General features: G+C 38.4%; 2 protein-coding genes across 15 annotated transcripts in view; one reads left to right on the top strand and one right to left on the bottom strand.

Annotated features, from left to right (window-relative positions):
* The window catches only part of WDR70 (WD repeat domain 70), a 320,625-nt gene extending 315,712 nt beyond the window's left edge, over positions 1-4,913 (bottom strand). For 6 of the 11 annotated variants that reach the window (XR_014062734.1, XR_014062733.1, XR_014062731.1 and 3 more), the window contains exons 1-2: positions 403-496; positions 237-296 (exon numbers count right to left, since the gene is read on the bottom strand). Coding sequence is in view for 7 of the 11 variants with exons in the window: in XM_081522029.1 (XP_081378155.1) it covers positions 237-296; positions 403-427 (85 nt within the window). In the remaining 4 variants the exon portion in view is untranslated. Of the gene's footprint in view, positions 1-236; positions 306-402; positions 497-4,371 lie in introns of those variants that run through there. The other 5 variants (XM_081522031.1, XM_081522032.1, XM_081522027.1 and 2 more) reach the window with 4 other exon arrangements.
* A 35-nt stretch (positions 4,914-4,948) lies between these two features.
* Positions 4,949-15,454, top strand: part of NUP155 (nucleoporin 155) — a 54,742-nt gene continuing 44,236 nt past the window's right edge. For 3 of the 4 annotated variants that reach the window (XM_081522024.1, XM_081522025.1, XM_081522023.1), the window contains exons 1-6: positions 4,949-5,232; positions 8,349-8,486; positions 10,012-10,108; positions 11,870-11,940; positions 13,859-13,951; positions 14,804-14,970. In XM_081522024.1, coding sequence (XP_081378150.1) covers positions 5,076-5,232; positions 8,349-8,486; positions 10,012-10,108; positions 11,870-11,940; positions 13,859-13,951; positions 14,804-14,970 — 723 coding nt within the window. In that variant the 5' untranslated portion in view covers positions 4,949-5,075. Of the gene's footprint in view, positions 5,233-7,836; positions 7,924-8,348; positions 8,487-10,011; positions 10,109-11,869; positions 11,941-13,858; positions 13,952-14,803; positions 14,971-15,454 lie in introns of all 4 variants that reach the window. The other variant, XM_081522022.1, reaches the window with a different exon arrangement.

Genomic DNA, 15,454 nt, shown 5'->3' with positions numbered 1-15,454 from the left:
AACAGCCCCGTAAGTGTTACCTGGGCTGGTCCCAAGAGACAGAGAGGAGTTAGAAAACAGATGGGGGAAGAGTGTGACTTGAAATTGCAAGATATACACACTAGGGCTAAAAGTATTAATAATGAGGACTAGGCACAGCGGAATGTCGGAACACAAATGACAGCTCGGACGCCCCTCCCAACCTGCGACTCTTAAAACCTCTGCAAAAGGAGACCATGTCTAGGGCAGTCACTCACCGAATCCCGTGAAGCCCATGGTGACCGCCAGCTGCGGGTCTGGTCCCGAGGCGTCTGAGCCTGTCATTTGAGAAAGAGAAAAGGGAAAAGGCCTTGTCAGAGGGCGACCCCAGCGCCTCCCGCCCTGCCCGGCCCATCCTACAGGCGCTCGCTTCACTGAACCCACCGTCGCTGGGCCCCTGGCGCTCCATGCTCGGCCACCCTCCAAGAAACCAGCAACAACCTCAGCACAAACAGCTGCTGAAGACTCCCGGCAAACCGGGCAGGAAGTACCGCCTTCAAGCGTCAGCGTCGCCGCCAGGCCAAGAGAGGCGCCTCGCGCGGAGGGACAGAGGCCTCCATGAGCAGCGCCGCCCTAGCGGGCTGGCGAGGTAAAAGCGCCACAGAGCTTGGCGTCCAATTAAACCCATTGGAAGGGGATTATCTGGGGTTTCTATTAACTCTTTTTACTTCCTAAAATGCATTTACCGACCAGGTGACACTTAATCCTCAGAATTCTAAGGATGGCTTCAAATTTCACATCACAACTAACCTTTAAGATAGTTTTGGTATGCTGTCAGAGAAGAATATTCACAAGTGTTTATAAATGTTAAAATACTCCCTTCTCCCCTTTCTCCATATACTTCCACTAAACAACATATAAAAATGATACATATGAGAATCTAGCTATCTCTTATTTAGCCAAACATTTAAGAGATCTGCAAAAATGTAAAATAACACCATTCTTTTCATTAACGGCTTAGTTTTACAAACTGACAATTTTTCATAAAATGTGTTCTTTACAGTAACAAGGATTAGACATTATTCTTTTAAGTAAGTTACTTTTTAAATTTCTAATTTTTATTTATTTGGCTGCACTGGGTCTTTTAGTTGCAGCATGTGGAATCTTCAGTGTGGCATACAGGATGAAAGCTTATTGAGTTGGTGCAAATATAACTGCGATTTGGGACCATGAATTTGAAATCATTATAACTAGGCTCAAACACATCTTTATAATCAAAATAAGAACAATTACAATCAACACATTTTTGCCAATGAGAAATAAGCTCCTTTGTTGTTCAGTCACTAAGTCTTGTCCGACTCTTTGCAAGCCTATGAACTGCAGGACGCCAGGCTTCCCTGTCCTTTACCATCTCCTGGAGTTTGCTCAAACTCATGTCCATTGAGCTGTCCAACCATCTCATCCTCTGTTGCCCCTTTTCCTCCTGCTCTCAATCTTTCCCATGACTGCAACCATGAAATTAAAAGACACTTGCTCCTTGGAAGAAAAGCTATGACAAACCTAGACATTGTATTAAAAAGCAGAGACATCACTTTGCTGACAAAGGTCCGTCTTGTCAAAGCTATGGTTTTTCCAGTAGTCATGTACGGATGTGAGAGTTGGACCATGAAGAAGGGTGAGCGCCAAAGAATTGATGCTTTCAAACTATGGTGTTGGAGAAGACTCTAGAAAGTCCCTTGGACTGCAAGGATACCAAATCAGTCAATCCTAAAGGAAATCAACCCTGAATATTCATTGGAAGGACTGATGCTGAAGTTGAAGCTCCAATAATTTGGCCACCTGATGCAAAAAGCTGACTTACTAGGAAAGACCCAGCAACACTGTTCAAAAGCATCAGTTCTTCAGTGTTCAGCTTTCTTTATGGTCCAACTCTCACATACATACTCTCTCAATAGTCAAACCATAGCTTTGACTCGGCGGACCTTTGTTGGCAAAGTATTGTCTGCTTTTTAATATGCTGTCTAAGTTTGTCATAGCTTTTCTTCCAAGGAGTAAGCATCTTTTAATTTCATGGCTGCAGTCACCATCCAAAGTGACTTTGGAGCCCAAAAAAATAAAGCATAAAGAAAATAAACAATGTTTCCATTGTTTCCCCATCTATTTGCCATGAAGTGATGGGACCAGATACCATGATCTTAGTTTTTTTGAATGTTGAGTTTTAAGCCAGCTTTTTCTCTCTCCTCTTTCATCTTCATAAAGAGGCTGTTTAGTTCCTCTTTGCTTTCTGCCACAAGAATAGTGTCATCTGCATATCTAAGGTTATTGATACTTCTCCCAGCAATCTTGATTCCAGCTTGTGCTTCATCCAGCCCACAATATTTGGCATGATGTACTCTGCATAGAAGTTAAATAAGCAGGGTGACAATATATAGCTTTGACATACTCCTTTCCCAATTTGGAACCAATCCATTCTTCCATGTTCAGTTCTAACTGTTGCTTCTTGACCTGCAAACAGGTTTTTCAGGAGGCAGGTAAGGTGGGCTGGTAATCCCATCACTTTGTGATCCACACAGTTAAAGGCTTTAGCGTAGTCAATGTAGCAGAAGTAAGTGTTTTTCTGGAATTTCCTTGTTTTTTCTATGATCCAGCTGGATGTTGGCAGTTTGATCTCTGGTTCCTCTGCCTTTTCTAAAACCAGCTTTTATAGCTAGAAGTTCTCAGTTCACATACTGTTGAAGCCTAGCTATTGCTTCTTTACCTGCATACAGATTTCTCACAGGACAGGTCAGGTGATCTGATATTCCCATCTTTTTCAGAATTTTCCAGTTTATTGTGATCCACACAGTCAAAGGCTTTGGCATAGTCAATAAAGCAGAAATAGATGTTTTTCTGGAACTCTCTTGCTTTTTTGATAATCCAATGGATATCAGCAGTTTGATCTCTGGTTCCTCTGCCTTTTCTAAATCCAGTTTAAACATCTGGAAGTTCTTGGTTCAAGTACTGTTGAAGCCTTGCTTAGAGAATTTTGAGCATTATTTGCTAGCATGTGAGATGAGTACAATTGTGCGGTAGTTTGAGCATTCTTTGGCATTGCCTTTCTTTGGGATTGGAATGAAAACTGACCTTTTCCAGTCGTGTGGCCACTGCTGAGTTTTCCAAATTTGCTGGCATATTGAGTGTAGCACTTTCACAGCATCATCTTTTATGATTTGAAATAGCTCAACTGGAATTCCATCACCTCCACTAGCTTTGTTCATAGTGATGCTTTCTAATGCCCACTTGACTTCACATTCCAGGATGTCTGGCTCTAGGTGAGTGATCACACCATCGTGATTACCTGGGTCGCGAAGATCTTTTTTGTATTCTTGCCACCTCTTCTTAATATCTTCTGCTTCTGTTAGGTCCATACCATTTCTGTCCTTTATGGAGCCCATCTCTGCATGAAATGTTCCCTGTAATTTTGCATGAAATGCAAAATAATGCATGAAATGTATGAAATGTATCTTTGCATTAAATATATCTGTAATTTTCTTGAAGACATCTCTAGTCTTTCCCATTCTATTGTTTTCCTCTACTTCTTGGCATAGTTCAGTTATGAAGGCTTTTTTCTCTCTCCTTGCTGTTCTTTGGCACTCTGCATTCAGACGGGTGTATCTTTCTTTTCCTACCCGTCTACTTCAGTTAATACATATTCTATAGAAAACAAAGTGATGCACTCAGGTTTTTTGCCTCTGTGTCCTTGCATGAGGACAGGAGAGTTTCCATGAGAACACGAAAGTTGTTTCAGTTTGATATTCCCAGCACAGGTACAATGCCTGAGGCAAATTAAGAATCCCACTGCTGTAGATGACATGTTGGGTGTGTGTTGTTACTCGCCGCGTCGTGTCAGACTCTTTGTGACCCCATGGACTGTAGTCCGTCAGGCTCCCCTGTGCGTTGGATTCTCCAAGCAAGAATACTGGAGTGGGTTGACATTTCCTTCCCCAAGGGATTTTCCCAACCCGGGGATCGAACCCAGGTCTTAAGCATTGCAGGCGGATGCTTTACCATATGAGCTACTAGGAAAGCGTGTTGGGTGGCCTATTCTATACCGGTCCTTCTACTGTGTGCTGGGGATGAAACAGTGAATTAGAATCATATACTTCCCCTCTGCAATGAGAAATAAAGCAAGGAATCAGATCTCTGCACCCAGTGAAGATTTCGTAAACATAAATTTTCACAGTAACGTACCACAAAATCAACTGGCAGCGACACGGAACTAGAAAGCCTGATTTACACCAAAGCCCATTAGAAATGTAGAGAAAATTTGTTTTATGTGTAACGGTTACCAATTCCTATACACTTTCAGAAGTTATTTGGTAGTGAAGTTGCTCAGTCGTGTCCGACTCTACGACCCCATGGACTGTAGCCTACCAGGCTCCTCCGTCCATGGGATTTTCCAGGCTAGAGTACTGGACTGGATTGCCATTTCCTTCTCCAGGGGCTCTTTCCAATCCAGGGATCGAACCGGGGTCTCCTGCATTGTAGGCAGACGCTTTTACCGTCTGAGCCACCTGGGAAGTCCGAAGTTACTTGGAGCACCAAACAAATTGACACGAGACTCAAATAGGTGCTGTTGCGTATTTCCGCTCCCCGAAGCTCGAGGCACCCGGATCCAAGCGCGCGCTGAACCCATCAGAACCCGAGCAAGTCTGCGCAGTACCCGCATTAACGTCTCCCACTCACCCGGCCCCTCCACCCCACCTTCCTCTCCACCCCTACAGACCCCCGTCCCCTCCCTCCCCTTCCCCAGGCCCTCCCCTTTTCCCTTCCACCTCCGTCTCTCCCTTCCTACGAGACAACACCGACTTCCCCCCTCCTCCTCCCCAAACAGCCACCTTCCTCTCACTTAGCTCCACCCCTAACGCCACCCCCTCTAACAGCTTCCCCTTCCCAGCTGCCAAATGCAGGCTTCAAATTCCCCACCCGATGAACCGGAAGTGCGTCATGCACTGGCGCCGGGGCGCTCGCTTGGCGCGCGCGCTCTAAGCTTTGGGGCTGAGCTAGCGTCTTGGGTTTTCTCTTATTTCTCCTTGCTTCTTGACTTTCTCCGGTCGCTGTTGTCTTCAGTTTTCGATATGCCGTCTTCTTTGCTGGGGTCGGCGATGCCGGCCTCCACGTCGGCCGCAGCCCTGCAGGAAGCTTTGGAAAATGCGGGGCGGCTCATCGACCGTCAGTTGCAAGAAGACCGCATGTACCCGGACCTTTCCGAGCTGCTCATGGTGTCTGCTCCAAGTGAGTGATCGTTGCCCGGTTGGTGACTGTTTCTCAGCCCAAAGGACTCTCATCTGACTCCATAAATAGGCCCCATCCCCAAGGTGAATGGGCGAAGACATCCTGAGATTTAGGGCGCTCGTGTGGGCTGCCATTCCCATCTCCAGGGTATCTTCCCAACCCAGGACTCAACCCGCCCGGGGTCTCCCTCATTGCAGACAGACTCATTACTGTCTGAGCCACAAGAGAAGCCCTAAAGGGGGGAAAGAGCCCATTTTCAATTTTTTCCTTCTCTCACCCTTCATCACAGACAATTGAGAGATTGGGAACGAGAAGCAAGCCCCCATTTGAGGCAGAAAGAGGCAAATATCTTAACCTTAATGAGCTTCTCACTACCTCCAGGTGTTTGTCGCCAAGACTGGGTGAGGAGGGTCACCTGATCCAAGTTTCATCTTTGTTAATATCTCGTGTCACTATCGGAGTAAAACCGAAGAGCAAACGAAGTTAATTTGGAAATTTACTATGTTCGCTGAAAGATATGCCTTGTTATGTGTAGCGTTACTGTAATATGAAATGCTGAAGGGTATGAAAAAACTACAAGCGGAATGAAGGAAGGGAACAGGGAAAAGTGATGACAAGTGAACAGGGAGGGTAGGGCAGATTTTGTGCCAACAAAAGACAGGTGTCTGTACAATATTCTGTTTAATGGTTTTAAATTAAGGTCAGGCTCCTCAAGGCACATAGACTCACACAAGTTGCTAGAAAAGAAGTGACCCCTGTGTGAGGTGGAAATTGGAGAAAAGTAGAGGAGAGAAAATAAGATAAGCACAAGGTTTTGGTAAGCATGAACCGAGATAGTCTAAGCAGGGTAATTCCCAGGTGGCTCAGTGATGAAGAATCCACCTGCCAGTGCAGGAGATGAGGGTTTGATCTCTGGGTTGGGAAGATCCTCTGGAGAAGGAAATAGCAACCCACTACAGTGCTCTTGAGAAATCCCATGGACAGAGGAGCCTGGCAGGCTACAGTCAATGGGATCACAAAGGAGTCACACCCCACTTGGCAACTTAACAGTGACAATATTTGCAATATAAACCTAAAAGACAGCTCCTGCAGTTTAATAAAATTCATTGACTTAATCAGAGAAAAGACAGGAATAAAGCAAGGAGTGTTTATTCCCGACAGCTACTCACCAGTGGGCTTGTCTTGTAAGAACTGAGTGACCTGTTAGCAGCTCTCATTTTGAACAGCACCACTCCCTTTGACCTCCTTATTTCTGAAAGAAAACAATGAAAACAGTGCATGTCTTCTCGTCTTCTCTTCATATCTCACCGCAGTCCAACCTGTCCACCTTTACATACATCTACCTCTATAACCAAATCTTCCATCCTATTCTTTACATCCTTGTTCCAGTTATACTGAATTTAACACATTTACTATAATAAGAGACCCCTCTCTTTCATTTTTCATGTTCATCATGATTTCTAGAATGTTCTTCTTTGCCTAATAAGCTGTTCTTCCAAGCTTCATTAAATATCACTTTCTTTCTGTAGGCTTTCACAATTCCATTCTTTGTTTTCCACTGCCATTTAACATGCACAGTGTTCTACATGTAATGTGTGGCTGAGTCCCTTCACTGTTCACCTGAAGCTATCACAACCTTGTTAATTGGCTACACCCCAATCACAGAATGTTTTTGGTGTTCAAAAGTAAAAAAAAACTTTTTTAAATTAAAAAATAGTGTCTCAAAAAATTATGTTTTAATATTAAATAGAATGTCTGCAGTTTGCTTCAAAAAATACGTTAGGGAAGAAGTGGACAGGACTGATATATATAAAACATGACCAGGCATATTACTGGCAATTTTTGAAGCAGATACTCAATACATAGGGATTGACTGAATTTGTTCTCCAGTTGTATAAATTTTTAAATTTTTCATAAAATTGTTTTATATGTCATTTCCCCCCAACATCTTTGTACTTTAGCGAGGCAGAAAATAGATGATCAGTCAGATCTAAAACACCTTGTTCAGGACTAGGAGGGAATAGACCATCCCACTCCTGCCCTTAGTGTCTGGGCTTTAGAGGAAGAGAAAAGTTGCCAGTTGAGGACAGTTCATAGAATAGTCTGATTCCTCCCCCCACCCCCAATAAAATACAGCTTTGGTGATATTACAGACATACCTCATTTTATTGGTCTTTGTTTTAGTACACTTTGCAGATACCGGATTTTTGTTTTTGTGTTTTTACAATTGGTTTGTGCTCAGATGATGGTTAGCATATTTTAGTAATAGAGTATTTTTTAAGTTAAGGTGTATACATTGCTTTTTTTTTAAACAATACTGTTGCATGCTTCAACTCCAGTATAGTGTAAACATAATTTACATGCACTGGAAAATCAAAAAATTTATGAAACTCGCCTTCTGGGGATGTTCATTTTATTGCAGTGGTCTGGAACCAAACCCACGACATCTCTGAGGTGTGTCTGTATTGGTGAAGGGGATGGGGCTTCCCAGGTGACTCAGTGGATAAAAAATCCGCCTGCAATGACAGGAGACTTGGGTTCGATTTCTTGGTTGGGAAGATTCCCTGCAGGAGGGCATGACAACCCACTCCAGTATTCTTGCAGGGAGAATCCCATGGACAGAGGATCCTGGCACGTTACAGTCTGTGGGGTTACAGAGTCGGATGCAGCTGAGCATGCACGCACGAGGAGGTGGGGGAATGCGTGATGGGAAAAGGCATGGGTTGTTTTTAAATGGGAAAGGAAATGCTGTTTTTTTCCCCAGTCAGTATTTTGTTTGTCCATAGTTTTTATCTGTAAAGCAGTTTTATAATTTTTTTCCCATTTCAGATTAGTAAAATAATAGAAAAACACTATAAATTATTGAACTAACCATTTCTTATGGAGACAAGTCTTTCTTTTCAGTGTTGAAACCAGTAATTGCACCCCATCTCAACACTGGAATTCCTTAGGCCTCCTTTGTGTCAGATCAGAACTTCTTTTTTCTCTATATACCTTTAGAACCACCAGACACACAATTTTATTTTTGTAGCCTGCAGTACTTCTGCTTGCCCATTTGATGCCCAGTATGTTATTATTTTAAATAAATGGTTTGTTTCTCGTTTTATTTTTTGTAGATAATCCCACTGTTTCTGGCATGTCAGATATGGATTATCCCCTGCAAGGACCTGGCTTGCTGTCAGTACCCAACCTTCCAGACATTAGTTCCATCCGAAGAGTTCCTCTCCCACCTGAACTTGTTGAACAGTTTGGACGTATCCTATTCCTTTGTGTTAACTATTTAAAATATTTAAAAATTAGTATTCTCATTATTACAGTTCTTGTTTTGTGTCTAATTAGTGTTTTGTGTACAAGTTCATGTAAGGAGTTTATTTAAAATACTTTTAAGTACATAAGTAGTTTGTCATGTGCCTAGAAAATTTCATAATAAAATTGAACGTTGAAAATTGAGTCACATTTTAATTGTTCAGGGACATTGAAGAGAGTGAATTGTTTACAATTAATTCTGCATTTTTGAATGACATATGGTAAGGTGATACTTTCCTATTAAGTAGGGTGGGGAAAGGAAGTTTTTACTACCATGCTTTTTCAGCTCAAAGATCAATGGGTTATTTTTTTCCCTCCTATTTTAACATTTAAAACTGGGAAGTGGCTCTGAAAATATTTAAGCAAAAAATTCCAGGTATTTCCTTCTGAAAATACCCCCCAAAAATTTTTGGTGTGTTTTCACACCTACAGGTGTCTTAGTTTATTAGTGATTGCATTTCCAAGGATTACAATAAGAATCTACACCTAAGGGTATAAGAAACTGAAGTACTAATGCCCTCTTCATAGACTGAGAAGTTAGAGGAGATTTATCTTCTAAAAGTAAGATTTTATTTGCTTTTCTTAAAGTGTAGCATACCCTATGAAAGGACTATAGAGTTATTTGCTAGGAAGCTTTTATAAAAATCAATCTGTAACTCACATGATAAAGACATCAAGATCCTATATAAAAAATTTAAGACTTTCAAAAGTATGTTAATCTATTGAGGGTGAAAGGGTTTCATGCTTCAATACAGTGTGACATAGAAAAGAAAAATTATGGAAAATGTAAAAATAAATAGAAAAATCTAGTAAAATCTAATTGATATTTTCCCTTTAATTTTCATTGTCTCCATGAGACTTGGTAAAATGTGTTACTAAATATATAATACATCTTATCTTTCACTCTTCTCTTCTTAGTTTCTTAATATTCTTTAATCCTCTGTTAATACAAGAAATATTTCCTTTAATTAGAAAACGATTTTGTTTTCAGTTGTTTAATTGTCATATAATTACATAAATCTTGGTCTATTTTTCAGTTTTTATGAGGATTGCGTATAGATTGTCACCTAGCTATGACTTTAGCTTACCAAGTGTTTTTTGTTTTTTATCACTCTCTCATACAGTTGGAAAAACTGGTGCAGTAAAGCAGTTTTTAATGTCAGCTCAATATTACAATCAATATTTTTTTAAAGTTAGTAATGGCAAAACATTACATTTGTTATTTTGTGCATATTTTAAATAGTCAGGTAGCCTTATTTAGAAATAATAAACTATAAGTATTTCTGTCATACACTATGGCTTTCATTAAACTCTTTGGAAATAAAGATGTTTTATTTGCTCTTTCTATTGAAGAATGAATAGGTCATGGTTTTTTAACTATGTGGTTTTATATGATTTTAAAACAAAATCTTTTGAAATGAGTTTAAGGAAGAAGGGTTGAAATCATTCTGCCTTACATCCACACCACCTCAGACATGCAGTGCAACTGCATGATGGGCGTGTTCCCTCCCATCAATAGAGCTTGGCTCACCATCGACAGTGACATATTCATGTGGAACTACGAAGATGGGTATGTATTTATGGCTGGTTTGCTTTAGCATGATTAGAATTTAAATTATCATTATTGCAACTAGTAGTCTACTCTTTAGAAGCTGCCTGGCTTATCTTTGATCCAAGTCAGTGCTTCTCAGTATACATACTACCTGGGGATGGGGTTAAAATATGGATTATGTTACGGTCATTCTGAGTAAGACCTAGGGATCTGCATTTGTAACAAACTCCCAGGTGATGCTGGGGATCTGGGTACCACTCTGAGTAGGAGTATGTTTCCCAAACTGATACCCTGTAGTAAAGATAGTCTGTCAGTGATTCTTTGAGAGATGGTGTGACTTTATTAATTTTTTTTGATTTGACATTTTGAAAGACCTGTTTTCCCTGCATATCTATGTGGAGTGCCAGGATGTTAGTTTATCTTAGCAGTTTTGTTATTCTGTGGGCTTGACCTTGTGTAAATTAAATGTGTATAAAAGGGTCTGAGTGAAGGCCCAAGGCATTCTGGCTTAAATAAAGTTTATTGATCTGCTTTTTTTTTTTTTTTTGGCTGTGCATTGCTTCAAGGGCCTTTTCTTTAGTTGCGGGGAACGGGGCCTTCTTTAGTTGCAGTATGCGGGCTTCTCATTGCAGTGGCTTCTCTTGTTGCAGAGCACAGGCTCTGGTGCATGCGGGCTGCAGTGGTTGCGGCACCTGGGCTCAGTAGTTGCCACTCCCAGGCTCAGAGCACAGGCTCAGTCATTGTGGTGCACAGGCTTTGTTGCTCCGTGGCATGTGCGATCTTCCCAGATCAGGGATCGAACCTGTGTCTCCTGTATCGGCTGATGGATTCTTTACCACTGAGCCACCAGGGAAGCCCTGATCTGATGGTTTTACTCTTGGCTATTTGGAAAAAAGTTTTGTCTTCCATTTCTCCATCATATTATCTTTAGGTGAGGGGCGAGATAACCAGATGAAGTTCTGTATATATAGTTGTTACTCTTGCTCCTAAGTAATTAATGTACTTGTTAGAAACACACATACAGTGTCATTGAATCAAAACTGACACTACTTGAGAACTTGCAAGTTAACCAATTTATTGGCTGGGTTTTTTTTTTTCTTTAAACTTTTCCTAGCTATTTTTATTGTTGAAATGGTATATGTCATAATAGTGATATAATATTGTGATTATTCTTCATGTATCATGCACGTTGTCCCAGTTTGCTATGTTACACATACGTATTCATTTTTGCAGTAAAGAATGGAACCTCTTCATTTAGGCATTGATCTCTTCAAGAAAACCTAAAAAAAAATTACAAAATATATAGATGTAAGAATAGTTTAGTTATAGAGGGTTTTCATGTTAATGAAAAGTTTTATATTTCCATTGACATCTAACATACCCATTTAACAACTACATTGAGCTTATCATGGATCAGACACCATTGTGTGCTTGAACAGTGTTGAATAAGATAAGCGTAGTCCTTGCCCACATGGAAAGTCTGGTTCAGCCTTACTGTGTATTCTGAGAGGGTCTTGCCCCTGCCACAGCAGTAGATTGCTGTTACTGGAGACTTGCAAACCTGGGGAGGATATTTGGAATGGAAACCAGCATTCCCCCTTTTCATGGTTTATGTGTAGCTTTAGGCAGACCTGTGTGCCTAGGTCTTGAAACTGAAACAGTTCTGTTTGCTGGTTCTGTAATCTTTTTTGTATATGTATATATTCTATAGTTTTAAAGAGTATTATAAGATAAAACCTTTTCTTTATGTGTAACATGTTTTTCTTCTAATGTTGACAGAGGAGACCTTGCCTATTTTGATGGGCTTAGTGAGACTATTCTTGCTGTGGGGCTTGTGAAACCAAAACCTGGTAAGAATTAAAAATAGAAAGATGAAATTATGTTTGTATATCCTTGGATTCCACATGTTTTAGGACTGTTGGAGATCATATTTTAGTTACTAAATTTCCTATTGAAGTTTTGTTCTGAATTACTTCTAATTAGAAATATAAAAAGTGATTAGGAATATTTAACAGTTTACTCAGTTTATAGTATAAGTGAGTCTGCCTACAAAATTGTTAAATTCTTGAATTTTATCTTTTTGTTAGTCTTTCTTGATTTACCTGAAGTTTTTTGCATTATACATTTTTTACTAATTACTGAATATAATGTAAAAACCATTTTTAGTCTGTGTATTTTTTTAGTCCTGGTAGCCCATGACTTGAGAACAGAGTACTGAATAAATCCTAAGAAAATTCACAAGCATTGTTTAACCTGAAACAAATTTCATCTTCAGTACGCTAGGTCTTTTATCATAGCTACTGACAAGCAGAATTGATTGATTTAAATTTAATATACATCTCTTTAAAATACATCTCCCTACAGAAGGAAATAATAGATGAGATTTACTTGTTTACAAGACCCTAGTAGGAATTTTTGAAGTGTAGTCATTTAAAATATAGCCATTTTGAAATGATACTAATTCACGTAAATATAAGCGTGCAGTTTTATGCACTGTTTTTATGTGATTGCATTGGACATGTATTTCCCTTACATAGAATTTTATAGCAGCCTTTACTGTGCTGTATGTTTCTGTATTTTGTTTCTTCATTGAAAAGCTTGTTCATATGAAAGTCAACAGCTGTTCCTGCCCTCTATCATAAAAATATTAATTGTCCATCTTAAATAGTAAAATTTTGTTCTACTCAAATGTAATTTTCAGTATAAAATTGAAATTGCATGGTCTTTGATATGACAGCAAAGGTGTAAATTCTGAAATATTGGGTATATTTGAAGTCATTAAGTAAAAGATCTGTTCTTCAGCTTTATTGATGTGAATCTTGAAACACAAAATTGTGACCTTTGTCCCCCTTGGTATTCATCAGTGAAAGTAAAACCAAGTGATGGTAGAAGCTTTGTTATCTTTTCTGACATTTAACACCCAAATGAATACATATAAAGAGATGACCATTATCATAACATAAGATACATTTGCTTTTATTCTTCTCAGTGACACACTAATTTTTGGATATTGTAGTATGGAGAGTGATAATTACACGTACCATTCATACCACTCCAGACTTTTTAACCTTAAACAGTAGTTTAGCATGAATTAACATTTTAATATTTTGTGCTTGGTTTAATGCCTTCTCTGAATCTGTGAATTTATCTGGCTGTGATACTGAAACTCATTTGATCTATAAACTCTCTTCTGTGTCTATGAATTTGACTATTCCACAAACTTCATATGGGTGGAATTATGTAGTATTATCTTTTTGTAACTGGCTTGTTTCACTTAGTATGATGTCCTCAAGGTTCATCACTAGTGGAGCATATATCAGAATTTCCTTTTTAAGGCCTAGTAATATTCCACTATATATATACATACTACATTTTGTTTATCCATTTATCAATTGACAGTCACTTGAGTTGTTTCCACCATTTGGGTTTTGTGAATAGTGCTATGAACATGAATATAGAAGTAGAAATTTTTAATTTTAATAAACCTAAACTGTTTTATAATGTAACCCTCATTTTAAATATCATTAATACTATAGTATTAGTTTCTAAGTTGTTTTTAACTATTTGCTTATTTAAATGATCACAGTAATGTTTTAGCATCAACATTAAATTAAGTTCACACTTTTCATGTACTAATCTATTGTGTTATTTCATCACTGAGTTGTGTCCAACTCTTTGTTCATATTAAAAGTAACCATATTCTGTTAATACTTAAATGTTGGGTATTTTCCAGAAAACAGTCCCTAACTCATGTTTACTTTATCTTAGGCATCTTTCAACCGCATGTACGACACCTCCTGGTTTTGGCAACCCCTGTGGATATAGTGATTCTTGGACTCAGCTATACTAATTTGCAAACAGGTATAGCAACTCACATGTTGTGTTTTTTTAAATAAAAATATGTTGCCCAATTTAATGTTATAATTGAAAATTAATTTTTTTCAGTAAGTTAACTTTCTGAGCTATTTGCTCTTAGGAAAATAATACTTCCCTATAGATATAATATCTTTCAGATTAGTAACTCCACAAAAAAATTATTTTGGATTATTTACCATATTAATGTACCTTTCTAAAATGTCCAATATAAAAGAAAAGTAATAGAAGAGAAATAGTTGCCACTAGTAATTTTTCAATAATGCCTTCAATTTCTTTTTTTACTTTAAGTGGCCATTTTAACATATGGAACACAGAGGTATACATTATTCTTTCCCTTAAAGTAAGATGCTATCAATTAATTTATTGCAAAAACATTCAGTGGTTTCTTTTGCATTCTAGTAACATTTTAGGTAAAATAATGTTGAATTTTGGAGACTCCAATGAATGAATATTGGGAGGGTAAGAGATGAAAAAATAATTAATGATTATTACTGCCATATCCCTAGGCTTTTTTTTTTTTTTTTACAAAATTTAATACTTTGGTTTAGTTTTTTTGTTTGATGTTTTACTATGTTTTCTATATATATATGCTATATATTTTATATATGTATATGAACTGATACATACATATTGAAGATTCTGTTTTAACATGAATTATAAAATTGTTCATATAAGACTATAGTCATTTTAAAATGTACATTTTACATACATTTTTGAAATTTTCTAGCATATCATGAATTCAGTAAGAACATCAGTTCTGAAGACAACACACTGATTGTGTTAAACTTTTAAAGAGTTCGTAAAGTGATTCCTATATTCTTCCTTTAAAAAAAATAGGTTCTGGAGTTCTCAATGACAGTATGTGTGGTGGAATGCAGTTGCTTCCAGATCCCTTATATTCTCTTCCTACTGATAATACTTACCTTTTAACAATAACTTCCACCGATAATGGCAGAATTTTCTTGGCTGGAAAGGATGGCTGTTTATATGAAGTAGCATATCAAGTAAGTCTGGCATTTATAAACATTTTTTTTTCCTCCCTCTTGATGGGGTAAGGATTGATAAGCTTCTGTCTTTATTTTCTAATTATATAAGTACATTAATATATTCTTACGTAAAGTGGTTAAACATACAGTTTAAGTTGTAGTCCTTCATGGCTACACTATACCTATAAAACCCAGTCCTCTCCCCGGAGGTAACAGCCATTATCAATTTATATATTTTTGTAGAACATGATGCATAACATCTTTGAATACCTATAAATATGTTTTAAAATATCTATGTGTATGTATTTGTGTGTCTGTATGCACATATACAAACATATAGTGTACTTCTGTGTATGTTTTTACTTGGATCATTGCTTATGTTTTGTTTCATAATTGACATTTTTCTTTTTTTCTTTATTGTTTTTTTGCCAAGTCGCATGGCTTGCAGGATCTTAGTTCCCCAGTCAGGGATTGAAACCAACCCCAGCAGTGAAAGTGCCCA

This window comes from Giraffa tippelskirchi, chromosome 8 (assembly GCF_054371585.1).
Source record: "Giraffa tippelskirchi isolate mGirTip1 chromosome 8, T2T-mGirTip1v1.2.pri, whole genome shotgun sequence".
In the NCBI taxonomy this organism is placed as follows: domain Eukaryota; kingdom Metazoa; phylum Chordata; class Mammalia; order Artiodactyla; family Giraffidae; genus Giraffa; species Giraffa tippelskirchi.
Note: the sequence above shows the minus strand (reverse complement) of the source record. Positions and strands in the feature narration are given on the sequence as shown.